This window comes from Rutilus rutilus (assembly GCF_951802725.1).
Source record: "Rutilus rutilus genome assembly, chromosome: 2".
In the NCBI taxonomy this organism is placed as follows: domain Eukaryota; kingdom Metazoa; phylum Chordata; class Actinopteri; order Cypriniformes; family Leuciscidae; genus Rutilus; species Rutilus rutilus.
In genome coordinates, this window is record NC_140210.1 from 35,007,763 (window position 1) to 35,035,640 (window position 27,878).

A 27,878-nucleotide genomic window follows, 5' to 3' on the forward strand; every position below is an offset into this window, starting at 1 on the left:
GCCAACATATTTTGTAGACCATTTTTCTGATGTCTACATGCTTTCACAGATTTGAGACTGGACAGAAAAAAAACATTCATGGACATAAATGGTGTATACATTTCCAAAGTTTATGCATTACAAAAAGAGGCAATGCACAAAGGCACAACTGATTTATAAAGAGTTTATTACCAATGCTCACACACGCACACCCATACACATTCACAACCATGCTCACTCACACTGAACTATACAGTACACGTTCTTTTCTTTCTTTCTTTCTTTCCCTCAGTCCATCTTTTGATCCAAAATATTCTCAGAAGTGTATTTATTGGCTTTTGTATCAGCCAGCAAATAACTTCTGTTCCGATTGGTCAGCCCTGATCTAAATATTGATCAATACACCTGACAAGACAGACGATGATTGAAATGAGTCCTGCAAAATGTCACAATCTTTTTGAATGTACTAGGTAAGAATTAAATAATTCAAAATAAAAGGCTTTCACTGAATCATTAATGACAGCTAACTTCCTCTGACTGGCTCAACTGCCGTCCAATCAGAGGGCACTGATATGGTTACCCAGCGTTCGGTGGCACTGTGAGAAGAAAGCTTTAAATCCTACATGGCTGGCTAGTTAAGGCCACCAGTGAGATTTGCCTCTCATGTATTAATAAAACAATAATAAAAAATAAAAAAAATCATACCTAAGAGGCAGACAATCAATGCTTACAGGATAAAATTTGAAATATGTCCCACAGATCACAATGTCAAATGCATTTTTATGCTACGAGCAACCCTCTGACTGATCTAGAGTGCCACCAGCTCTTCATCCCTCTATACGATTAAAGTTCATAGAGAACAAATATCAGCCTTTGTAGAAAAAAAAAAAAAAAACATTTTGATCTTATCAATAACCATTTATAAATTCATATAAAATAACACTTTGAAAATTAAATAAAAACATATTTCTTCCTTGAATTTCCAAGGCCATTACTCTGAAAACACTAATTTGAAAAGGCTGCTGTCATTTAAATAATGCATTAGTCCATTTCTTTATCTTTTCTACCGTTTTGCTTCCCTGGTGCTGATTGGATACATTATCGCATGCCAATCACAGTGGTCTGAAATGGCTACTGAATGCCACAGGTCCCCTTTCGTAAAAAAATCGAATTCCACTCTGTGAAAAAAAAACAAAAAAAAAAACGGTGACCATTTTTTCTCTATACAGAACAATTTACACATTTATGTCGGATAAAAATCTTTTTTTTTTTTCTGAAACATTTTTAAAGGCAATCCGGTCCTTTGCCGTCACACCAGTTGTGTGTTACAGCTCCTTACTGATGAGGAGTCTTGAAGTCCTATTATGTCATGGCTTGAAAGACCCCCCATGATCCTCCTCCTCCTCCTCCTACTTGTCATATATCCAACCAAAACCTGCTGGTCAGCATTGATTTCCGTTTTGAAAAAAAATCCGTATCTTTCCCATGGGCACCAATGAGTCTGCCACACGTGATTTTCTCCGCTATGTTGGTGAAGAAAAAGAGTCCAACACCAGTAAAAACAGCCGCTCTCTCACACCGATATCTCGTAAGTGGTCCCTCCGACGCCCGTCACCTTCTTCACCCCACCTCCAGGCTTGTGAGCGGGGCTCTGAGAAGAGCCAGCACTGGAATATGCCTGACCTGGGCGAGTCGACACGCTGACAGGATGAGAGGGGGGCGAGGGTGTGAAAGGTGGTTTCGGCTGCCCGTTTGTCCGGCTATATGACTTCATCTGAATCTCGTCCCTAAACCAAAGAAACAGAGAGAAACTGGGAAATTAGAGAAGGATTTACATTACGTACATTTTTACACTTCTGTTCAAAAGTTTGGGATCATACATTTTTATTTTTATTTTTTAAGAAATTAATACTTTTATTCAGCAAGGATGCATTAAATTTATCAAAAGTGACAGTAAAGATGCATAATGTTACAAAAGATTTATTTCAAATCAATACTTTTAAACTTTCAATTCCTCAAAGAATCCTAAAATGTATCACGGTTCCCAACCCCAAACATCTGAACGGTAGTGTTTTTGAGAGTAAAGATATGACTATGTCCTTTAGCTTGCATTCAAATGAAGAATCTTGATGTGAAATGTGTTGTTTTAGAGTGATGTCATTTGAAAGTTTCACTACCACAGTCAAAAAAAATTAAATAAAAGATTAAAGCATTACAGTACAATTACTATCAAAAGTAAAATCACAACACATAAGAAAGAACTGAAATTCCTGTAGCCGTGAGAGGAAAAAAAAAAACACGTATGAGAAAAAAGCCAGTTAAAAAGCCTCCCAGAATAGGTGTCAGCTCAGAAAACAAAGAGTGAAAACCGGCGGTAAAAATAGTTTCGCTGAAATGGCAAATCCAGCCTTTCCTGCAGGTGAATTTCAATTTCTCTGACGCACAATTTTGAAAGGAAAGCATTCTCTCAAGCACTGAAGCACTGCAGGTTTATTATAACCATCAGCTTTGCTGTCAGGATGCCACTGAAATGTCTGATAATGATGAGGGCTCATTGTCTGGCCCTTGGTTTGTTCCCTAATAACAATTTATAAATGTCAACTTGGATTGGTTAATTTAGTTCTCTCCTTCATTCTGAGCAACAATGTTTCCCGTAAAGAAGATTCATTCTCTGCTTCTTAGTGGAGACCAGGTCAATTTTGTTGCCTTTAAAATGCTGACTAATAACCAAGCAAAGCAGGCTTTCCAGACCTCTATAATGAGCAGAGTGATGAAGCTTTCTGTCTGGCTCGGATCTATCCATTTTGCCAGTGAGGAAATTGGGTCTGATTATTCCAGTGTAGACAATATCCAGTTTATCTTCATAAGCAGCAACATAATGTCAGGAGACTTCTAGTTTTCTATCCGCTCTTTCCACACAGACGTGCTTTATTTGTTTCTGCTCATGTTTACCATGACATCTTGCCAAGGCACTGAGCTTAAAGGAGAACTCCGGTCAATTTTAACATTGAGCTAATTTTTTTGTACATTTGGAGTGCTGTCAGTACAGAGAACAACGACAAAAATCGGTGTTGCCTACAACGTGTTATCCTCTTTTTAAAATGTGCACCCTGTTGACTTCAATGGGGCAAGTTTTAAACCTGCTTTTAGCCTCTTAACATCCTTGATGTGTCATTACAAGTGCACAGGTCATGTGAGTGATTCCTTCAGAGTGATCACGGGTGAATCTGACTGCAGTAGATGTGAAAGATATTAATAAAAATGATGTTTATTCAGCCAGCGCACATACCTGTATTTACATCCTGTTTTCGGTCGAAGTCCACAGTAGTCGATTGTCGAGTTCACGCGTGTGATCATAGGTACTAAACCTATGTGCGTGAACTCGACAATCGACTACTGTGGACTTAATGTAATGTAATGTAATGTAATGTACGTAATGTAAATCCTTCTCTAAATTCCCAGTGGACTGTGGACAACAAGGATGTTAAGAGGCTAAAAGCAGGTTTAAAACTTGCCCCATTGAAGTCAACAGGGTGCAAATTTTAAAAAGAGGATAACACGTTGTAGGCAACACCGATTTTTGTCGTTGTTCTCTGTACTGACAGCACTCCAAATGTACAAAAAAATGAGCTCAATGTTAAAATTGACCGGAGTTCTCCTTTAAGGTATATGAGACAACAGAGGCATTACTGTATTTTACACATTCATACATTAGTCTGAACCGACTCACTCATTCATGACGTTAGTCACATTCTGTCAGTCCAAATCCGATTATTTGTGTATCCGATTGGAATCTGATCTAAATTATTGACTGTCCAATCGGATATCCAATAAATTATCGGCCCAATCGGACTGAAAAGCCTTAAATTAAACACCTTAATTGATCCGATTGAGTTCGATCCGAGTGAAATTTCGATGGGATTGGAAGGGGTGGTGTAGACCTTTTATAATCTGATCAAAAGGACATGTAAACACTTGATCAGACTGAAAACCGAAACTAGAAATTGATGCGCATGTGCAATGACGTAGAAATGTGGTAATGACGTATGGAACGAGCTGTTGTTGTTTTGAAAGAAGTGTCATAAATGATTGTCGTGTCATTCTAAAAATTCTCCTAGCACTCATTGTCTGTGAAGTGCAGCAGGACAGCGCAGTCCCATCAGTCCTCACTTCACACTCTCATTCACAGACGGCTTGTTTTGGGCGCGGGAAGAGGCGTTTTTACTGCTTGATAAGTGTAACGGCACGACACAACGGTTCATGTGTTCGTTGTCTCCTAATCAGGACCTGAAACAGATAAATATTAAATCTGCTCTTTAAAACAAAGAAAAGAAGCAATGTAGGAGAATAGTATGTGCAAACCGCGGGAAACTCTGTAGTGTGATATAACACGCACATCAACCCAATCGCTTTATTTAGCGTTCACGTAAACACTACGATCAGATTCATTAATCGTAATCAATTCATTCCGATTGAAACGAAAGGTGTCCATGTAAACGTAGCAATGTGTTCGGATCTGATTTGTGTGTCCCGTGGCGCTCTTTCACTCTCCAGAATGTCTGCATTGGTTTCTATGGCAATGACATTGAGTTATGGGTATATAACAAGCGCAACATAGAGGTGTTTGCAATACAGATGTTGTCTTATTTACAACATGACAATGTATAGCCACCACACTGGACTACCTTGCTTCTGCTGCAACTTTCAGCAGGTTTTTTACGTTTTATGTGGCGTGAGAAAGATCAAAACCACACAAAATCCGATCAGAGCAGTCAGACTGAAACGGATTTCCAGAAATGCGAGTTCAAACCACATATGAATGTAGCTCGAAACATATCTGTAAAAAAAAAAATTGCTGTTCACAATTGCTAAATACAATCGGATTACAAATGGACATGCACAAAAATCGGATTTGGACTGACATTCTGAACAAGGCTATTATAAAAAAAACGACCTGAAATTCAACCTGATTGTTTCAGTTTAAACCAAAACTGTTTAAATGTTAGTTTAATTACATACTTTTTATCATTCAAACTAAAAGCAACTAAATACACGAGTGAATCATTACAAAATAAATAAAAAATAATGACAATAGAATTTAAAAACTGCACAGGCAATGTTATCAAGTTGTTAAGTAAATAAAGCAACTAGTAATAATAATGGAATTTAAAAACTGCACTGGTTAACAGGGCATTTAAATGGTTAAGGCGTGTTTTAAATTAAATTAATTTAGTATTATTATGTAATTTTTTTAAAAACTTGTTATAAAAAAAAATAAGTGCAATACAATAACTTAATAATACATTTAAAAAGCCCCTTAAATGGATAGTTCACCCAAAAATGAATATTATCCCATGATTTACTCACCCTGAAACCATCCTAGGTGTTCTTCTTTCAGACGAATACAATCGGAGTTATATTAAAAAAATGTTCTGGCTCTTCCAAGCTTTATAATGGGAGTGAATTGGGCACAATTTTTTTTTAAAGTCCATACAAGTGCATCTTTCCATCATAAAAGTGTCCCAAACGGCTCCGAGGGGTTAATAAAGGCCTTCTTAAGCAAAGCATTGTGTGTAGTAAGTTAGTCAATGAATACAAACTTTAGTATATTCTGAATCTTTAACATAAAATAATAGGCTTCTAATCAACATCCTCCTGTTATGTGCAATGAGCAATATAATCCTTCAGACAAAAAAAATGTATAAATATTTTGCTGAATAATTAGTAACATACTGCTCTTATACGCAAATAAATAATAAAGAGTCTAACGCCGCCTTCACACTGGCAGTTGAAATCAGCTCCGATACGGCAGCGAAACGACCGGAAGTCATTCATTTCCTATGGAGATTCGCAGACCGCATGCGAATGGGTCCGAACCGGGTGCGAACGAGTGCGGTGCGGAAAAAATCGTGTCCGTTGGCCATCCGGATGCGTTCAAAAAATTGAACTCTTGCGAAAGGCTACGGACGGTTTCTATCCGAAAATCCCAACAGAAGTTAGCGTTGCTATGGTACTGATAAACAAACCTGGATTCTTAACTTTTAATAAAATAAATAATGATTTTATAACGATTAGTTGTCATGTCATTTTATTATTTTAATGATTTTATAACGTAATTGGTGCAGTTAATACAATTAAATAATTCAATATTTAAATATTGTACAATTCAATATTGTGGCCATTCCGAGGCTTCCGACGCTTTTCACCGTTGTGTACGACGTCCGCTGGGCGCGTATTGCGTATTACGGAGCTGATTTCAACTGCCAGTGTGAAGGCGGCGTAAGACGTATGACTTGAAATTGTTGCTGTATACCACAATCAAAAACAGCTTATACAAAAAAAGTGAATGAACATCTGCAGAGAGCACAGTCAAAATGTAACTTTTTGTGACTGGCATTGCACTGATACACACTGTGACTGTGGAGGGCAGTATAACGTACGTATAACAGATCTGTTTGCGGCATATTGATGTGAAAACAAAACAATACAGAAAGCAGCTCTCATACAAAAATAGAAAAAAGGCCACAATGGAGTTAGAACTCAAGAGTTCCGTCAATATTACGTTATTAGAAAGAAAAAAGTTTTTTTAATTTTTGACATTTGTGAATCGATTCAGAATCGTCCACGTCCGCATCGCGATGCATCTAAGAATCAAATTTTCCCCCCACCCCTAATATACACCTAGGATGGCTTCGGCGTGAGTAAAATTTTTTGGAAAAAAAAAAAAAGATTTTTATGCTGTTTTAATACTTTGGCCATTTTGATTCACATACGTTCAACACAAAGAACCAAGTAGCAGAAAGCAACAGATTATCACTAATGAGAGCATAAAATTACTGAGGAGCTTCGTAGACAGAACGAGTTTAGACTAGTGGGATAAAGATGAAGGAAGAAAGAAATGAAAGAGATACACTCACAGGAGTCTGGGAGGAGGAGGAGGAAGAGTAGGAGGAAGGAGGCAGTGCTGCGCAGAGCGTCGTAAGGTTGTGGGGGAGTTACTCACTTTGGCGCCTGTATGCCCCCTCCCCCGACCGAGGCCGAGGCTTTGCGGACCAGGCGGTACTGCATCTCTGCAGCGGCAGCGCTAGAGTAAGACAGGGACTTCCCCAGTGGCGGGGGGTGTGGCGAGCGTGGAGGGTGGGTGGTGGGCGGCAGGGGCGTGTCAGTGGAGCGAGTGCGGTATGGATACGAGGGCTGAGACGGGCCCGAGTCAGAGAGCAGGGGGGGTCGAGAAAATCGAGGCGGTCGATGGTGATGGTGGTGGTGGTGGTGGTGGTGATGATGGTGCGGTTGCGAGTCGTGCAGCAGGCGTTCTCGCTCGCGTTCAGGCGGAGCGGGAGGGGAAGCAGTGGAGCCACGTAGATAGACGGCATGCTGCGGGGAGGCGAGGAGGACGGCGCTAGAGGCAGATGGCTGGTGGAGTTCAGCCTCCCGTTGCTGAGCGATCTGTGCTGACAGGAAGGGCGAACTGTATCCAACTACTGGCGCGCGCGGTCGCCCTGGGGTCATCTCTGGTGCCGCTGATTCAAATTCGGGGCTTTCGGAAGGCGTGAGCAGACTATCGTACGAAAGACTGCCGTTCCGAGGAGCCGGTGGTGGCGTCTGATTGGCTAAGCTTTTGTAGCTGGTGGAGGTGGTAGCCTCAGATGGTGGGGCATTGTGGGAAGAGCGAACACTGGAGGACCGCGAGGCCCCTCCGGCGAGCACCGTTGGATCAGAGAAGGAGGGGTACGAGCGCCCTCCTAGGGAGTATCCTGGGATCCCTGAGGCTGGAGGTCCTCCAGGGCCCCCAACTGTTCGCTCGGCCCCACTACGCTCCGCTCCGCCCACCTCACACCCATCCAGACTGGGTTCGGAGCGATAGCCTGGCTGCTGACTGGACTGGAGGAGAGAGGAAGAGGACTCTTTAAGACTGTCCCCACGACTCATCTACAGAGAGAGCGAGAGAGAGAGACAGGAAGCAGAAGAGTTTATAAAGTTACAAGAGAAATCTGAAAGCCAAATTCAATGGGAGGTAAAGGACAAACTCCATTATAAGGATCATGTGGGCCACTGGGGACAGATGATTTGGTAAAGTGTTTTCTATAGCTATAATAAAGAGCCAGCATTACAGGATACGACAGACAGAGAGGCTAAGCTTGGAAAGGCAGGGAACACTGAAGTATTGGCAACGAACTTGGAAGCACTAAGGGCAGAGCACTGTGCATGTCATTTTTGCCTTTTGTTTCAACAAGGCACATCACATGAGCAACCATAAAAAGTCAAAAGATCACAACATCTACTGGCAGGGGAATAAGTCCTGAGGCCTCATGTATAAAAGGTAAGACACAAGCAAGTTTGACATTTACCATGTTGTTTTTTTTTATTGTAGACCTGAGTGACTGTGGATATGTTTTATCCATTTAACTCGCAGGTATATTATTTCAAAGAACATAATGTAGTTCTGCACATGAATATCTAGTTTGTTTTGCTACTAAATGCTCAACCAAAATAGAATCTTGGAATTGTGATATTTCTTCCCAGCAGAATGATAAAAGTCTAAGTGGCCAATTCATTTTGGTCAATTAATTGCACTCGAAGTAAGGAGACGGAGAGAGAGTTTGTAAACATACAAAAGCGTACAAAATAATTTACAGTTTACTGTCTATCATCCTGTCTTTTTTACAGAATCCAAAAAAAATCCCAACACTTTCCTTAATTTGCGGGTGTCTCGCTGCTATATCGGAGTGTCTACCAGTTACTGGCACTGGATTATTTACGATATTATCATACGTGTAGTATTAACACAATATCAATATTTAATTTGTATATGCATCACTGTTATCATCAGTTCCGGTATACCGCTACTCACCTAATTACAGCTCATGAACTGAAAGGAAGCCAACAGCATAAATACTATTTTATAAATCTAAACTATGTGCACACAAACTTTTAGAATGGAAGCTCACAGTAAATGTTTATTCATGAGGCCTCTGGTCTTTCAGAATCAATTAAATTCACATCACATAGTGTGTTTCTTATCTAATCTATCTTAATCCAAAACCACAGAGCCAAAACTGACACACCCTCAGAGCTAAAACCAGCAAAACGTTTTGCACAGCCACTCTGGGAGGACAGATGGGTTGTTTGTGTTGGCTTTATTAACACTTGAGTTTAAATCACACAAATGGGACAGATTACATTTATTATTTTGTTTCAGAAAGGCAATATTTGTCTGTGCCAAATGTTTTGTATATGCTGTGGGCTTTTGAGAAAGTAGTATGGTCTTTTTGTAAAGACAACATCTTTATACAATATAACCCTAGAGATATGAAATCCCTACTATGATGATAAACTAAATAGTTGGAGAATCAAAATGCAATAATTAAATAGAAAATTAGCAACATTAAAAAGCTGCATTTCTAAAAATTAATTGATGTGTACAAAAAGACAAGTATTAGAGAAAGGAGAGGAACATTAACAATAACACACACACACACGGACACACAAACAATGAAGTACCGTGTAAACTTACTGATACTGTTCAACTGAAAGCCACTGAGTCAACCAAATCGAAGGGGAAAAAACAATATAATGGATTGAATAAAATGTTAGAGGAAAAAGAAAGGCTTAAAATATGCGGTAAAATGGAAATAATAACGGTCATGCAAAAGAATGTGAATGACGTCGCATCAACAAATGAAATGCAGTGAATCATCACCACAACCACAGACTGTGAATAAATACACTTTGGATAAACAATACACACATCCAACACGGAAAAGTTACCTGGTTGGCATATGCATGTGTAAGAGCAGTGTGGTTCTTGCCCGGGCTGCTGTAGGTGGGTCTGTACTTGAACATGGTGGGGGTGGGTGGAGCTTTATTCAACAGACTGCTCTCTGCAAACAAAAAAAGTTAAAAAAGGTCCATGAGAAGTCACATTCAGAGTTTTAAACACGTTTTACAAACACATTAAGTTAATTAAACAAGCATTCCAACAGGTACTTGCAATCTTAAAATCCATTCCAAATATGAATTATTTATTCCTAAATGGCTAAATATAATCACAATTCAGCATGAAAATACAATTATGACATTATTGCAGAGACATTTTGAAACCTTTAATAAACTCTATTGAATGCAAGTCAAATGGTGACTTTGAAAATGTAATCTGAAGTTAAAAAAATTAGCTAAAAGAACTTAAGGCAGAACAGATAAATGTTTGAAGGATAATCAGTCAGAATGATATTATAGTTTGTCATGCTGGTTGGCTCTAACCCTCAGGGTGTCCGGCAGGTCCTCGTGACAGCCCAGGGTATCTGAGCTCTGGTTTAGGTGGAGGCGGAGGCTCGGCGTCAGCAGATTGACTCTCCATCATCTCCAAACTGCTCTTAGACTGAAATATCGCAAGAGAAAGGATAAAGCACCAGTGGTTAATTAAATAAAAGAAACAGACACAACAGCAGACAACACACTCAATGTAAAAGCAAGGACACCGATTCAGCATCCGAACATTGATTAGAAGTACAACTCCTTCCTTAATTCCAAAGTCACTAAAAGAAAATGGTTATTGAGGTTATATCTAAATCTAATATAAAACAAATGGAAATGTAGCCAATGTCTTCTGCAATGCTTTTCATCATGCTGAAGAAAAAGGTTCAAGATTAGGTGGATCATATTTTAGAGTATGAAGTCTTCTATTCTAGGTTGAGGCCATTGATTTGGCACTATGGTCAGATTGATACAGAATTTTTGGGACGATATCACCTTCTAGTACTTCACTACTGCTAATAACAATTTATTTTTTATCAAGTCATGTTCTAATTAATGTGTGCGTAATGCAATTATTCATACTAGTTTTTGTAACATATTCAGTGAATCCCAAACATTTATGTTTCAAAGTTGCATTGCCTGAACTGCCAAACTGTGCACTGTACTGATCAGGTAACGGAATTTGATACATTTTATATTGTAAATATCTAACCCTATTACTTTGTATTGGTATACCATGCAACCCTATTTGGTATAGTTCAACATGTTGCTGGGTGGAAACATGAACACACTTTAGTCTCTGGACCATTTGTCGTGCCAACTTTCCATGAGGTTACTAGTTGCAGCAGACACACCTCCAAAAGATTCAGCAACCTTATCAGAGATGAGTGAATGCACATCTCTTTTAATTGGTTCCTTCTGTTTCTGCACAGTGGAGCAAATTCATCTCTGCCACACGGTACCTTCGTCCTCCCACTTGCTATCAGTGCTTACAACTCAGCTAGCTACAAGTTGAGCCTCTCATTTTAGAAATCATTAATGCAGAAATCCATGTATTGCCAAAAAGCGAACACATTTTCCTCATAACTCCAGGTTACAATGTTAAAAATTGTCAAACCCCTGTAATAAAGTGCTCCAAACAGATAGAAAGTTCCTATGGTTCTTCAAGAACATAAATCAAGAGACATTTCAGAACACAACCTTTCATTATGGAACAAGAAAGTAATTTTGACAGTTTAAAAGCCGGTCTACATTTCAGCCATATTAATGCAAGCCTGTCTGTGTCAGCCGCCCTCAATCACATGGTAAATGGCACAAACAGATATTTTTTAGCTTCATCTGCCAGAGAGCGGGAATTGGAGCCAGTTGTTTGCAAAATAGTCTAGTAGTGCAATCTCTGACCTAGGGATTTGGGAGGCGACAGGAACATCTGCATCTAAAAGGCAGAGGTAACGCTTATGGCCTCAGCTCGTACAAGGTTTTAAAACATTTCCATGGCCTATCCAGTTACCGGATAAGGATAAAAAAAAAAAAACCAAAAAAACCCATTCAAATATGCCTGAGTAATTTAGAACAATATGTGATTCTGTTTGACCAATTTAATAAAAAGAACAACTTTGGCCATCATTATAGCTTGCAAGCAGCTTTTTGCCCTATACAAGAGTATGATTTCATTAGTTTCCATGGCTTTTTCAGGCCTGGAAAATTAATTAAAAAAATTCCCTGATATAAGGTAGGGTAGGCAATTTCTGAGAGGCTGAAAGCAAAAGATCCAACCCTCCCTTCAATGCCCTCTCCAAAGCCATGCCTCCTCCAAAACACATGAACGTGCACAGCAAAAGCAGACTCTGCAAAGGTTCACAAGGCCGTGTTAAATTACCTAATGTCTCAAAGCACATAACATTACAATAATAATGAACGTGAACAACTTAGAGCTCTGACTGCTGAAACGCATAATTCCGAGCTCAGAGTACGGTGAGGTTGGCTTTTAAGGGAACAGACAGAATTACGTCGGAAATACCGAGTACCGATTCGCATGAAATCAATCGGTGCCAAATTACGGTACCTCAGAACGCATCGGTCCATTTAAATATGAATCCTGCATGTCCCTGTGTGAATGAATGGTGCAGATGCGCAGTTTCATTTACCACACACAAAAGCATGCGTGATGCTCGCGCTGTTTCACTACATGAGGACATGAATGCATGAACTTCATCTCCAGAGCCGCTCTGAGAGTCACTTCATCAGCATTTTACAGTTTCATTTGAGAAAAACAATTCTCATATCATAAACACACGGAAATTCAAAGGTCTTCATGGCAACCCGTCAAAATAAAAGTTTGGTTTAATTTGACAAATATATTCCTGTTGTACAGTAGAATTTAGATGTCTTAACACTAGAACTCCCAAGGCGGTCATTTTGACCGTTTTTAAATTTTACAATGTAATAACTTTGTTAAAATAAAATAAATGTGGCTGTAGGACTCTGACTTTTCCTAAATATGTGTATATTTTATTCTGACACTGTTATTTTATTAAAATCATAAAACACACAACAGTTCTGACTATTTCTACCTAGAACTACCATAACGGTCATTTTGACCGCACGCGTTATAGATATCATAAGTCCGCTATACATTGCAAGTTTCGCAGAGGTATTGCCATACTGAGGGACTTCATCATACGACTGGCGAGCGAACTTCACTCCGACAACATGGAATCAAAAGCCATACAACTGGAGGAACTGCAAACAAAATAAAACCAAGGAGATGTAGCCTATCAAATGTCACAACGTGTGTGGGAGCTGCACGCGAAAGGCGGTGTTTACCGGTGTGGAATGTGCGCGTAAGCGTCAATGATGCGGTATGTTTGCACCGTTCAAATGGGCAGTTAACATGATTTTGTTCGTTAATATTTTTTGTTCACTGAAACTAATCGTTCTGTAGCAGTTCGTTTTCTTGTTTAGCTAATGTTCACGTTTTTTTCTTAGCCTTTTTGTGTGTGTACATTTTCACATTCATTTGAATTAAAATTGTGTGTCCTGTTTATCATCTATCATTGTAGATCCATTTATTTTTAGATTTTGTATTGATTATTGAACTTATTTACAAACGGCATGAAGCTTTGACGTTTCCTAACTTTTGTACGTGTCTATTCACGTGGTGAGTGCGGTGAAAAAAAATATTATTTTGATGCAAAATGTTCCTCAAATAGAGGCAGCACCTGACAGGGCAATCTTTCTTTTGTGCTTGTTTTAAGGGCTATGACGACAGGAATTAAAAGCTTCATTGGAAAAGAGAAAGGTTAACATGTACAATAGATATTACATGACGAAAATGACGTTCAGTACGGCCATATGAACGTCAAAGTACGAACGGTCAGAATGACCGCTATGGTCGTTCTAGTAGTTATGGAATTCCGGTAGTTCTAGTGTTAATGCAATAATAATACTAACACTAATAATAATAAATTAGCACCAAAACTTAGTTTAAGGAATAATCACAATTTTTCCTCCATGTTTTAATTTTAACAGTATAAAGCTCAGTTGTGAAGTATGTTATTTGACAAAAAAGTGTTTAATTTCCTATGATTAAAAGATAAATTAAATTAATGTTTTTTTGTCTTCATTTGATTACCAGAAAATACACAACAAAGAATTAGTGGGAAAACAAAACATTTCATAAAAATTACTTTTTTTTTTAATTATTAAAATGGTTGTTTTTGTGAATTCAATTCATTAAGTAGCCTACTATTTACGGGTAAATAATACAGTATACAAACATGACAGACAATTGCGGACAGCAACCAAGGCAGCTCCGGCATAATGTTAATTACACTTCTATAAATGACTTACAGGTTCTTTACAGTTATTGAGATAAACATGCCTAAAGTACCGGAAAAAAGTTACCGTTGGGTACCTGGCACTGAATTTACAACTACTACTATGCTCTGTGACTGTTTCTCTACAGCTCTGCATATCCTCATGGAACACGCTGATGTCGTGTGATGTCTGCGCGAGAAGGGTGTGTGGATGTATGGAAATTAGGGATGCACCGAAATTTCAGCTGCCGAAAATGGCATTTTCGTTTTTTAGCTGAAAGAGAAAAAAGGCTGAAAACATGCGCCGAAAATATGCCGCCCCACCCCTCCGTGTTCAGCGTTCAGGTTTTACTCTGGCTCAGCATGTTTTGTGACTTTGCGAGCCGCTCCCGGAGATGCACAAGTTCAAAGTGTGATCCGCTGTGTGTGTGTGCTGTGCTCTCCACTCCATGTTTGCAGCGCGTTCTGCAATGTTATGCTGCAACCTCGGTGTGTGTGCGCTCTGCTCAGTCGCTCGCGGCCCAAACACATGTACCGCTCACGCTTACCGGAACGGCAAAGTCCGCTAAAAACGTGCCGACATGAAATTTATCTGGACTTGTTTCTGTTTGCAATAGCCCTACTATTCTGTAATGTAGTGTGTATAGCCGTGCTGGGCAGCGCTGGTAAAATGACGCTATCCTACACTGATCCTCTCCCTGCTATCTGCTCAGATAATAATAGCTTTGTAGGACTACTTTATTTTGATAAAAGGTAAAAGAATAAATCTGTTGAATCTGATTCTGCTGCATAGAACTGAATGAAGAATAATATATTGATATTTCATATTATTTTAATATAGGCCTATTTTCTGTTAAATTTCTGTGTTACGTGAAATAAAAGTGTGGTTATTTTATTGGCCTGATTTTTTTTTAATTCAGATTCATTCAATTTAATTAAAAGGTTTTATAATAACCAAAAAAAAAAAAAAAATAATAATAATAATATAATATTATTTTCGGTTTTCGGCCAAGTGCATCCAGAATTTTCGGTTTAGGCCCAAAATTTTCCTTTCGGTGCATCCCTAATGGAAATACATATGTTGACAGGCAGGTAGGACAACCTATCATTGGATGAACATTTTTTGGTCATGAGACTTCCACAGAAGTATATACATTTTTTAAATATTTGGACCACTTCTATGATTGATTGCTATCAGTATGTATGGAGTTTCAACCAGTATAACAAGAAGTGTTTATGAAAACATTGCCTACCCTACCTTTAAGGTTGGAGAGAAGCAGAGAGAACATTGAAGAAAATAAGTAAAATGAGATTATTTCCTTACCCGGTGTAGGTCTCCATGGATTCCGTTGTCGAGCACCTTGGCTGCCAGTTGAGCCTCTGTAAGTTGCGGTCGGAGGAAAGGAGGCTGAACAGACACTGTCTGAGCCTTCTTCTTTCTACCCAGATACCTGAATACAACACTGAGTTAGAACCTCAATCAGAAAATACAACACAGCTCAAAGTTATGAATATAGTTGAACCCATACCTGGGTGCCTGTGAGCTGCACAGAACGTGCGAGACGTTCCTGAAGCAGCCGTTTGTGAAGGGGTTCACGCCTCCCCTGAACTTCCCTGTCACCTACAAACAAGGAGTTGACCATTAAACAATAACATTAAAAGGTTACTTTATCAGTTATTTGTCAGCTGAAATTTGGCTTTAGTTTTAAAAATAAAAAAAGTAACATTTCACAAATAAAAAGGGATGAAAAAGAGAGGCACTAGAGAAAAATAGTGAGACAATAAGATACAAAAGCGTGCACATGTGGTCCACACAAAGAGGAGGAGAGGTGGGCATAAAGAAAGCAGCAAAATGATTTGGGAAGAGGATTATTAAGAGATTACAATCTAAAGAAGGGCTGGGAGAAGGTCATATTTTGTAGGATTATTAAACTGCTTAATATGGATTTTAATCCCAGTTCACCACCACCAACATGATTATTGACAGGAAAACAAAAACAAACACGGCAGCATAAGATTATGATTGCGCATGTCACAACCTGCTCATTGGTGGTCCTGCCTCTTGCCACCAGAACGACATGGAAACCAGTGAGGCCTGCTACTGGGATGAAGAAAAGCCCAGCGACACACATGACAGCCATACTGATTAAAAGTCAAGGAGGGAAAAGTAAGGCACAATACAAATTGTATCAAGTAAAGCTCTCAATCTAAAGACACCGCACAGAGTGAGATTACTGGGCTGAATTTTTCCTCAAATGTGTGCCGTGAGCACATAAAAATAATAATAAAAAAAAAATAATCAAACAAATGTTTACGTGTGTTTAAAAGGATACGTGACAGCCGAATGCACTCTGTCCAGCTGCTGGGTGTGGTAGAGAATGAAGAGCAGGCCGAAGCCAAACACGCCCATTATGTGAGCCGTCAAAGAGATCAGGAACAGGAAAAAGTAGCGGTAATTCCTCCGGCCGATACAGTTGTTAACCCACGGACAGTGATGATCAAAATCCTGTAGGGAGAGAGGGGGCAAATTATGTGAGTGTGAATTATAATGGTGACAGAGAAAGAGAGAGAGAGAGAGAGAGAGAGAGAGAGAGAGAGAGAGAGAGAGAGAGAGAGAGAGAGAGAGAGAGAGAGAGAGAGAGAGAGAGAGAGAGAGAGAGAGAGAGAGAGAGAGAGAGAGAAGCTTAAGGCTGTCCAAAGCACACGCACTTCTCTACTTAATTAACACAAAGCAATAGGTTTAGTCTGCAAAGCATTAGTCAGAGCAAGAGTGGACAGACTGATTAATGACAAAGATTGACCCTTAGAGAAAAAAAACAAGACAGTAAAAATAAATGCAAAGATGTCACATTTATATGTAAATGGAATTGCTATGTATTGTAATGTTGTGTTTATTCAATGCACATATTGGGGTCACAGCTGAACACAGTCACTAGAATAAGGGGTGTGTGTGTGTGTGTGTGTACCTCCACACAGTTGTCACACACGGAGCAGTGTGAGCAACGCGGGGGTCTGTAGAAACGGCAGGTGGAGCACCACTTCATCCGCACTTGAATGCCTCGAATCTCCACAGTCTTATAGAGAGGAGCCCGGAAATCATCCTCTTTATCTTCATCCTCCTCAGCTACAACACACAGACAGACACACACACACAGTTTTTAACATCCCTTCCTCAGTGGATCAAATTAAAGCAGTGAATAAAATATAAGTGTAAAGTCAACATTTAATCAAATCGCCCTGTTTACTTAATGAAACTACTGTTTTTCTCACACGTTGTGTATTGTGCACTGTTTATCAGTGTATGTTACTTCAAAAGAATGATTTTTTTTTTATAAAAAGTAATGAAATGGAACAACTTTTGTTCAGAGAGACATCACATGGGCCACAGAGGCAGAGAAAATAACCAATAGCCAAATTAACCGCAGGTTTATTTTTACCATTGTTTCACGAAGGCCCTGTTTATTAAGATGCGGTTTGGTCAATGGGATCAACAAGACAACGTGGGAGACACATACCCGTTTACACATGGTGTTTTAATCCGTCTCTTTTGTCTACTTTCTACCACTTCTGTCATGATTTCTTCAAGAAAAAGTTTTTTTTTTTTTTTGATCTTGCGCAATTTACATATGAACACGATTTCGTCACGCTCTGACAGCTGCAAGACCACGCCAAACGCTGTGAGTTTGTGTTAGAATCAGGAATGGAGAGAGAATATTGTTCTTGGTACGTTTTTGTCTTCAAACCAAACTTGGGTTTTCCTCCGACAAAGTTTAAATCCCATCTGGCTAGTGCACTTCCCATAATGTTTATTATACATTATACCCATAATGTTTATCGAATACATTCGACCAGGAGCATTTACACTACGAAAGCAATCCGGTCGAATGCGTTTTCGACTACCTCTGGAAGTGATCGAAAGTGGACAAGCTCAAAACGTTTTAGACCCCATTCACACCTGTATTTAGCATCATCCACTCGTTATCCGATCTGAATAACTGGTGTAAACAGGGCCTAAGAAACATTAGGATAGTAAAATGCATTGGGTATGTTTTCACATCAACTTTATGGCAGTTTTATTATAGTATCTTTATATACTATTACAGTATTCATTAATATTTCAAATTAGCTTTTAGTTTTAAATTGACATTTTTATTAGTTTTATGTGTCTATTTAGAATTTATTTTTATTTCAGATTTAGTTTAAGTAATTTTACTATTTCAACTTCAAATAATTTTATTTCAGTTAGTTTCCAAGGCAACATCATTTTTCATCTAATGTTTATATTTCATTTTCATTTATAGTTTTAGTTACTAACACTGCTTTAAGATTGCTTTAGCTGAAGGTCAGTACACCAAGGTCAGTTCAATAAAAAAAAAAAAAACAGAATTTAAAAGAGCGGATTTATTAATAAGGGAAAAATATACACCAATTCAGTTCAATTCCTGTATTTTCTGCTCTCAAACAGTCTGGTTTGTTTTTCCAGTAAGGCAGTCACTAAGCCCACATTCTACTATAGCAGTAATACTTAAGCACACAGACACATCATATCAAAGATTGTTTTCACTACCTCTGGGGAAGATGCCAGGATCCATAAAGGTGGCCATACAGAAGTTGGCCAGAACAAAGAGAAACATAATGCCATTGTATATCGGCACAGCAACAGAAAACTGCTCTGAAAGCCAAGGGCACCTGAAAGAAAGAAAGGTATTAATGGGACACAGGATGAGACAAATCACACACAGCATATTTGCTTCTATGAAGGCCCGTACGGATCACGGATCAACTACGATCCGTATGCTTGACGTCGCACATCCTGCAATGTGACTATCGTGGATGCGCACATCGCATTATTGATGCTTATACAATATATTGTGCAGGCCTTTCATCTACCTAATAATTCTGCTCGTTCTCAGGCTATAGAAAATCGTTACAGTGACAATGACAGGATTAACCTGCAAACAGTGTTTCATGTGCTGCTGTAAATGACAGAAACGGACATTACCTACATTAAAGAATGGCTCTTTAGTGCTCGTTTAACCTTTTCATTGACATTAAAGTGAAATTACTGAACCGAAATATTGGAGCCTGACAAAAATGCTAATTTAAAAGAAAAAATGTCTTAGGGTTTTTGCATCTGAAGTCTTCATATTGTAAATTTTTTTCTTAATAATTTAAGGACTGTTTTAGTAGCATGTTTTACTACCAGACAAGCGCTATAGACAAATGCAGATAACAACACAATTTCACAAAGTTACCACCACAAAACCTGCAATGTAGGAAGACAAAAAAGGGAGAAGAGAGAAATGAAAGAAAAAATAGAGGAAGGTGGTACTTCATAATAGATGTTGGCCTATTTTCATTGCCTTTCGATGTTTAATCTGAGGGGTTGGTGAGAAAAGAGGGATCAGAAGGGGCAAATGACAAGAATGAACAGACGTGACACAGCATCTGACTTAAGCCCCCCGTATTTACTCTTGTGTGCCAACTTGAAGGACTGTTTTTTTGGCATGATGACTATGTTTCTGCTGTATTCACAGGTCATGACTCATGACTTACAAAATCCAGGGCACAAGATGTCAACAGGAAGTTAATGTGATTTCTCAACTTGACTGTGCTTTAACCCTAAAACTGGCAATGTGATCTGGGTGTAACAAGGTCACATATTGCTGGTCACATGATTTGTTTAAAAAAAATGTTGTGATTAATTAGTCAGCCTGACCTAAATCCAACATGGCTGCCAGTGGTGCAGGACATTCAGATTTTGAGAGAAGTAAATATATATTAAACTTACTTTTCTTGTGAAAAAATAATACTAACACTGCTAACATTAATTCTGAACATTGTCTTAAGGTGCTGAAAAAGAAAATTTATAAAAATGTTGTTCATGTTGTTATTTAGCACGGTTTGAAATATGTTACACCTGAGTCACATTGCCACTTTTGGGTATAAAAAAGGGATTAACTTTGTATTCATTTTGTAACAATCTGTGTGTTCTGAGTTTTTTTTTTTTTTTTTTTAAATGATACAATGTACAGGTTAAACTGATACAGCCTGTCTGTCTTGAGTATGCTGGTCACATGATTTGCTTCAAGTTATCTGTGATCAATTAGTCAGCCTGACCTAAATCCAAATTTTTTTACCATTTTACCATTTTTTTTGTACCATTTTTATGGTAACGCAAGGTCCGATTTCAAAACAGTTTTCACAGGCTGAATCTTGAGTTTGTAGGCTTTCCAATGATATATAATTTGTCAACATTATATGAGTTGAAGTATAGGTTATAATTGTTTTAAACATGCAATGGCAGTTACAGTTATAGATTTGGTCCTTTTTTTATACCCTAAACAGGCAATGTGATCTGGGAGTCACAACTCATAAAATCCAAAATACATAACATTTTTCAAAAATTCTTTTGGATATGATTTACTTAAGTCCAGATGATATAAAAAATGACATGAAATTATTTGTTGCTTATCATTTTCTACTCTTGCCTGTTTAAGGGTTAAATGCTGAAGCTGCATAAACATACAGACCTCATCAGTTTGCGCACACCACCAATTCGGTTCAACATTAAGGAGCTTATCATGCAAGATTTACATAAACATCAATCTCACGTCCATTTCAGTGTCACTAGGTCAATCTATTAAGTCCTAGCAGAATACTTTAGAGAGGGTTTTGCTGTAAATAAAAACTACATAGGTCCTGTGCATAGCATAGCATGCCTGCTCTAGTATTTTCTTGTAACTTTGTATACTAAATTGTAAGTCACATTGGTAGAAACGTGACTCCTAAAACCAGAAACGCTGTATTAGATTTGTTAACTATGTGCTTTCCAAATGTAAAAATAGTGAGTAGAAAAAACTTTAATGTTGCCTCATCTAAGACATGAACTAGGAAGTTAAAACTAACATATGCCTATAAACTAACATTTAGCTATAACTATAAATTATATATATATATATATATATATATATATAAACTAGGGATTGGCATTTTTCAAAAATATTGCATTCGAATATTCGGGCTCATAAAATTCGAATATTCGAATATTCGTTTATTTAAATGACGTTTAACGAAAAATACGTTATTTTTTAAGGTAATTTTTTTTTTACGTTTTGTCACCATTTCTGAAGAAGCTTATGATTAGGCAATATACACAACAAGCTTACAACATGTGTTAAAGTTTTCTTTTAATTGAAAACATTAAACAGTAGGCCTATGTGTAAACAAAAAAATATAAGAACAAAAGGATATATGCTCAAGCAGCGCGAACGAAAAAAAAACGCCTAATAAAGCAGAGTAGCAGATTGCGCCAGTTATCGTACAGGACGTACACATACACTCGAGTCAGCATATGATTATCGTGTTTATATTGTTTCACGTTTATGTTGAGAAAAACAATAATATCCACATGGAGGGACGCCGCGAGCAATTTATGCTCGAGTGAGAAAACGCGCTGCGCTGACAGACGTTTCAGAGAAACAAAGATAACGGTGTTCTAGTTCTAAGTTTCTAACAGCACTTTGCGTTTTCTGTTCTTAAACCTCTCTCTCAAAGAAAACTTAAAGGAAGAATATACATCAATATCATTTTACTATTAGATAAGTTATCATCTCGGATCACTCGCACTACAGCTGCGCTTACCTGCAGTCGTGATGCAGTGATGGACAGCTGTCTTTCTTCAGTCGACTGCTGTTTGGATTTCATGTGATTTCTCATTGTGGTGATGATATTATAACTCCAGATTAATAAATTAATTTGATCAAAAGTAATTCCATTTTGTAAAATCATTTAGTAACCTCATTTTCGACTAGTAATTCCAAACTTCGCGAGGCAGACGACGACATTATGATAAAATACAAACAACTTGTTAAACATGCGCCACAGTGCCACCCAGTGCATTTAATTATAACTGCGAGTTAGTGCTTGGGATTTATCAGGGATTCACTGCATTTACGACCCGCAAAGTATTTACGGCTTCATAAATTCGATAAAATTCGAATAGTATTTTATTTTTCGAATAATAATTACAGATCGAATATTCGAAAATTCGAATATTCGTGCACATCCCTAATATAAACTATAGCTAAAATATAGATTATTAAATATAGATTATTAAGCAAAAAAGCCTTTTAACACAGTACAGCCGAGGTAAAATGTGATATTCTAAGCTGTATGAAAAATCCTTCTGACATTCAAGACAGCCCGCTGTATCAAACATTAACATATTCTGAACTGAGGATATTATTAGAAGCGCATTCCTTAGAATCAGGCCGTCAACAATAATAATAAAAAAAAGACAAAATGAGCCACATCTGAGAATGTACCACATCTCAGTATTAAAATAACTGGAGTAATGCTAAAAAGTGACAGCAGTGACATTCACTACACTGCTACTACACTTCTACCTTGCAACTACATCATCATCAGACAAAATTTTGCCATTTTCTGATGTAAATTATGGAACTTCTGTTTGGGTAGATTTAGATTTTTTTTTTACAGACACTAACCAGTATAACCCAATGTTGCTGTTGGTTATAGCACTGATAAAAGATACCCAGAAAGGAATATACAAGGTATTTAGTATTTCATGTTATCAAAAGAAACGTAACTTTTCAACATCACAATATCTTTATATAACAATTTATTCTCTCAGTTTGTCCGTTGTTGTTGCTCATTTGACCACTTATGGGACAGGCGTAATAGTTAGTTAATAGTTATAGCCTAGTTAGTTAGTTCATAGCGGCATTTGCGCTCGGTTCTTATCAAAAAGATATTAAATACTTGAAACAAAATTGTCAATATTGATATTTTCTCTCTATTTCGCCAATGTAGTTCTGAAAAAAGCAGAACTGTTGCGCTTCTCCGAGCATGCAAATTTGGTTCATTTTGTAGATTTGAATTATGAATTAATACAATACTGCATGGCATCGTGATACTACTTGGTATCATGCAAAAAATCATCTGGCAGTACCTTAAGATGTGTTTATGGTATGGTGTCGACCCTAGTTCACACATAACACGCGTGAACTAGAAAAGATTATTTCCACTGCGCTACTTTTCCATTGTTTTATTTTTTTATGTGCTAGACAGACGTCTTTAACCGTGCGTTAGCATCTTTTTCGGCTCAAAGAACACCTACATTTTGTTCAAACTTAAGGTTACCTCATTTTAGGGCTGGGTGATAAATCGATTTTATTGATTAACTTGAATGTGTAGTTTACGTCGATTTGTTTGAATGAAAATCGGTTCTCTCTTTAACATCCGCCGACGCTCCCCTCTGGGCTCCCGTAGTTCCGAACGGGCTCAGCGTTTGCCATAGAGATGCACAAACAACATGGCAAATGAACAAGACCGCGGGAGCACAAGCTGAGATCAGAGCTGCCAACTCTCACACATTCACCGTGAGACTCACGCAATTGTCACTTTTTTACACGCTCTCACGCCACACATCCACACCTGAGAGCTCAGACCATAACTGAGCGAACCTGAGGACGCTATATGCAAAACGCGTTGTTCGCTTTGAATAAAATAAAAGAGTAAAGTCAACAGTGTGCGGTGGAGTGGTCTTATTTTTGTCATTTATCCAAAAGAATCGATATTGAATCAAGATCAGAATCAAATCACAAGAAATGAATTGAAATTGTGAAATTTGCATCAAGCAATAATAAAAACAGTAGCATACCAGTCATTGTACCATGTAACCATTGTGTTGTCACTAAACTTAATAAAATTCTGTTTAGGTACCAAATGTTTTGACAATCACAATACACTTATTATGATGCAAGGGGTTTTTTTGTAAAAAAATTACCACAATACCATGGTTACCGTTAGCATTACTACATTAAATCTATGGTGAATGTTGGTGATTTGAGGACTAGAAAGCCTTCTATAACTTCATTCATGGCACAAAGTTTCTCCTGGTTTCCACATCAGTGCTGCTAGATCTGATATGGTTTATAACAGTTCTGCTCTGAATTTGAATGCTTCTCACTGTGCATTAACAGTGAGAAGCATTGAGAAGTGAGAAGCAGTGAGAAGCAATAACAGTGACGTTATTAATTCGGCAGCTAATTTAAATGCTTTCTCACTGGACCTCCCAGCGTTGTGCAGTAACTTTATCGGGTGATCAAAGATCGGCCCGCGAGTACCTGTTTGTGAGCTAGCGCTGCGCTGTCTATTATTGCTCCGAGCGCGGTTTCGTTCTGCTTTTGTTTTCTTTGCTGAACATATGCAACAGAAATAGCAGCTCTTATTAGTTGTGCAAGATTTAGTTGCACCGACTGGAAAAAAGGTCACAAAATGCAACCATTTGGTCACAGTCAGGAGCCCTGAAAATGTAAGAAATGTAAGAAGTCTTTAGTGAAAATCGAAAAAAAATTGTACTTCTGAGCGGGTTCTAGGCAAACAAATGCCATTATTCACTCCATTGTGCAGCAACACACTGCTATTCACCAGAACGTGTCGACTCATCCATCATAAATGATTGCAGCAATCAATGTTAGTAAATGTGCGTGTACTCACGTGAAGCAGAAGAAGAGTGTGGTTGATCCAACCAAGAAGGCCGTTGCCGCAGAGACCGGCACGTAGCGACTAGGCCGGAGAGGCCTGGATGGAGCGGTGGGCTGGGGTGGGGAAGTGGGTCCAGACACGCCCCCACTCATGCTGCTGCTCGGCATCACCCAGGGGGCAGGATGGCAGCACGCCCCGGAAAATTATCCGTTTGGGAGTGTGTTTGTGTTGTTGAGACAGCACAAATGCAAACGACTAAGGGAGAAGTCGTTGTCCTTTTAGCATTATAAAAAAAGGCCACAACATGAGCATTGTTTTTTTTGACAGTAAAAAAAAAGAAAAAGAAAAAAAGAAATAAAGAAAGAAAAAAAGAAATCCTTAAAAGAGAGAATTTGGAAAAAGTTAAAAATGATTAAAAATATATATATATAAAAAAAAAGTTGTAAACTGAAGAAATTTTGGGTTTCCGCAAATTCTTGAATTAAATGTTCTGATGTTTGGACGCTTATAAATTATTAAATGTATAAAGCCAATTACTGAACAAAATTTGCTCAAAACTTCTATATTTTGTCAAGTCTAAATATTACTATTTTGGTCATGTAAAATAATTATTGAAAAAGCAAACTTAAAAGGCTTAGGAAAAAAAATCTATAAAATGGCAAGAAAAATGACTGGAATATGGGAATTGCTTTTTCTTTTTTTTTTACTCCTCAAACGTCTAACCACTTCCACAGTCTAAATCTTCAGTGATGCTTAAAAATGTGACCAAAAATGTGAAAAATGGTTTACCTTATGAGAAAGATTTGGTGGTACTGTATGAAATAAGAGGTAGAGGAGAGTAATGTTTATGAAGTTTTCTTTTTTTGATGTTAACAAATATTTTAAATATATATTATTTGAGTTTGATGCTTTGATAAGCAGCCCTGTAGTCAGTTTAAGGATTTCAAAAGTTGCCAAATTGTTTTCTCCTGCTGTGAATGGGAGTTGAATAGATCAGCAAAATATACATAAAAAAAAAAAAAAAATGAAAAGGCGAGAGACAAAGAAAGGTCCAGGAGGATTTCTCTCAGTTTTGGGGTAGTTCAGTTTTGAAGGGAGCAACGACAATGAAGGAATCAGACGGCAGTCACAACCGTTAACAGTTTCCCCCCACCGTCCACACTATCAGAAAATATAAAAATGTCTCTCCTTCATTTCAACCAATGTGTGCTACACTGCACCTTAAGAAATGGAGCCTCGTGTGTGTCTCTCCTGAGTCGAAGCATTGCTGATCCACAGGGTAGTTATGAAGAACAGGCCAGTATCTTCACAAGTAAACAGGCTTACACCTGCATGGCTGATTAGATCAAATTCTCGCTCTTTGAAGAATGGTCCGGCAAAAACGCCTCTCTTGATGGAGCTTGCACAGAGACAAAAACAGGTGAGAAGAGCAGCACTTTGCTCGCACACACCTCAAATCTCCAGGGAATTGATCCAGGTCAGTAGAGCAATTCTGAAATGAAAACGTTGCAGCGCGGAGGAATCCCAGGATGCACAGGTGCTTATGTGGGGATTGAGGGAAGAGGGGTTCAAAGAGAAAACAATGGGCAAGAGTTCAACTTCTCTCTTGGGACAGTTCAGGGACTTCCTTTATGTGTGTTTGCGTGTGTATCGGGCCCAGCTGACGTCTATTATCAGATGAGGAGGCATTACATAAGAATCTCAGGGGGGCGCGGCCTCAAGGGAGTGCCTTGAGCCATGCCGACACTTCCTTTTCTGACTCTGTGGAGTTATCTCCTCTTTCAGCGGACCATATGCACACTCACAAACAGAGTTAGCATGCACTCATTAAATTATGGGCTTTCCAGAGGGTGTGCTGGAGAGAATGGAAAGAAACTCCACCTGAAAAGAACAAAAGAGAAGAATTTTTATTTTTATTCTGAGCCAAAAAAAGACTTGAGCAGCAAAATATAAATAGGGTTGACATGAACAACAAATTTGGTCAATAATGTGCTTAAGATTTATTTAAACAATGAGAACATTTCAGTTTATATAATTTATTCTATAAGTTGTGTGTGAAAAGTACATGACAGGTCACACATACAAAGTGGAAATTAAATAAGACTTACAGAAAGCAGAAAACGTTTTAATAATTAACTTGCATCATGATTATGAATATAAATAATTACATGTAAGTTGTCCTCGTGGGCTGCACGCAAAAATAAACAACGATATATACATATACATATATACACATACATACAAAAATAATATAACGTAAATCCATTTATACACTTTTTAATGTCACATTTTGTAATATTTGCGTTGTTTTATTTTTGTCATACGGATTATTTTCTCATCCAATTTTGCCCCTGATCTGTAGGGTAATTCTCAACCAGTTTCTGTTTGTTAACCAAACAGAAATTTGTTGATGAGATGACATCACACAAGCTTTCACTACCAAATGTGATGTCTGGATGTTTGCAAAGCCTCAAGGTTTTCTGTCTTTGTGTGTTCAGTCTGTGCACACGCTAGAGCTGGGTATTGCAAACTACATCATGAAAGAACAAAACAAACAAGCAAGTACGCAGTGATACTGTCATAACTCAACTGTGCACCTGTACACATTGTAATGTCAAGTAAAACCTTTGATGTCATGGGGTCTTGATTATCCATAAAACTGAACTTAGTCTGTCTGACAATGACATTGCTCATTTTTAACTACACAATCACAACAGATGTGACACTGCAAATGAAGACGAGCGAAAAAAGGAGAATGTTAAAAGTAACAGCAGTTAGGTGGTGTTTGACAGATGTCCTCATTAATTAATAATAAAGGGGTGAAGTTGCAATTCAATACAGTAACTAACTCTTCCAGGAAGAGACTCCTGTTACTGTGGCGAATCTTAAAAGGGCAGCTTTAAAATATATATATAATATCATTTGATGATTTTTATTTTTAGGGTGAACTATTCTTTTAAAATGCCATATTAATCAAAATCATAATATTTGTTCTTACAACACAATTTAAGAAACCAAACCTGATTTACAGTTCTGTCAGGTCTTAAAGCAGTGGTCCTCAAACTTTTTTCGCCGCGCCCTCACTTAAACCTTTAAAATAATCCCTTTAAATACACACAAGGTTTACATAAAGTCGGTTATGTCTAAAGTGAAAGCAAACTTGAGAAAATTGAGAGAAAATCTGCTTGTCAAATGCGTGTATATTAGACGCGTCGCGCGCAGCTCTTAAAGAGACAGTAGTAATAGTAAACACGCTGCCGCTTGTCCTTAAAGGGATAGTTCACCCAAAAATAAAAATTGTTTGGTTACCCACAT

At 38.1% G+C, this 27,878-nt stretch overlaps 1 protein-coding gene across 2 annotated transcripts; it reads right to left on the reverse strand.

Moving 5' to 3' along the window:
- Nucleotides 1-245: 245 nt before the first annotated feature.
- zdhhc5a (zDHHC palmitoyltransferase 5a) lies at nt 246-25,437 on the reverse strand. 2 transcript variants are annotated; one of them, XM_084389710.1, is made up of 11 exons: nt 24,576-25,437; nt 18,619-18,740; nt 17,018-17,175; nt 16,385-16,557; nt 16,091-16,193; nt 15,581-15,672; nt 15,376-15,502; nt 10,240-10,357; nt 9,748-9,860; nt 6,983-7,908; nt 246-1,766 (listed from the first exon to the last, which is right to left on the reverse strand). In XM_084389710.1, exons 1-11 carry the CDS (start codon nt 24,728-24,730, stop codon nt 1,553-1,555), a joined length of 2,301 nt encoding a protein of 766 aa, XP_084245836.1. In that variant the 5' UTR covers nt 24,731-25,437; the 3' UTR covers nt 246-1,552. The 2 variants fall into 2 exon arrangements, 1 of the variants encoding a protein (XP_084245836.1); XR_014625462.1 differs by having other exon boundaries at nt 1,253-1,766; nt 6,897-7,908; nt 24,576-24,868.
- Between the last annotated feature and the right edge of the window lie 2,441 nt (nt 25,438-27,878).

Excerpts from the sequence above, each read along its gene's own strand:
- zdhhc5a (XM_084389710.1), bottom strand. The coding sequence starts at position 24,730 with ATGCCGAGCAGCAGCATGAGTGGGGGCGTGTCTGGACCCACTTCCCCA. Across the intron at positions 17,176-18,618 it reads TCCTGGCATCTTCCCCAGAG|CTGAGGAGGATGAAGATAAA; the intron begins GTAGTGAAAACA and ends TGTGTGTTGTAG. Across the intron at positions 9,861-10,239 it reads ACCTGCCGGACACCCTGAGG|AGAGCAGTCTGTTGAATAAA; the intron begins GTTAGAGCCAAC and ends TTTTGTTTGCAG.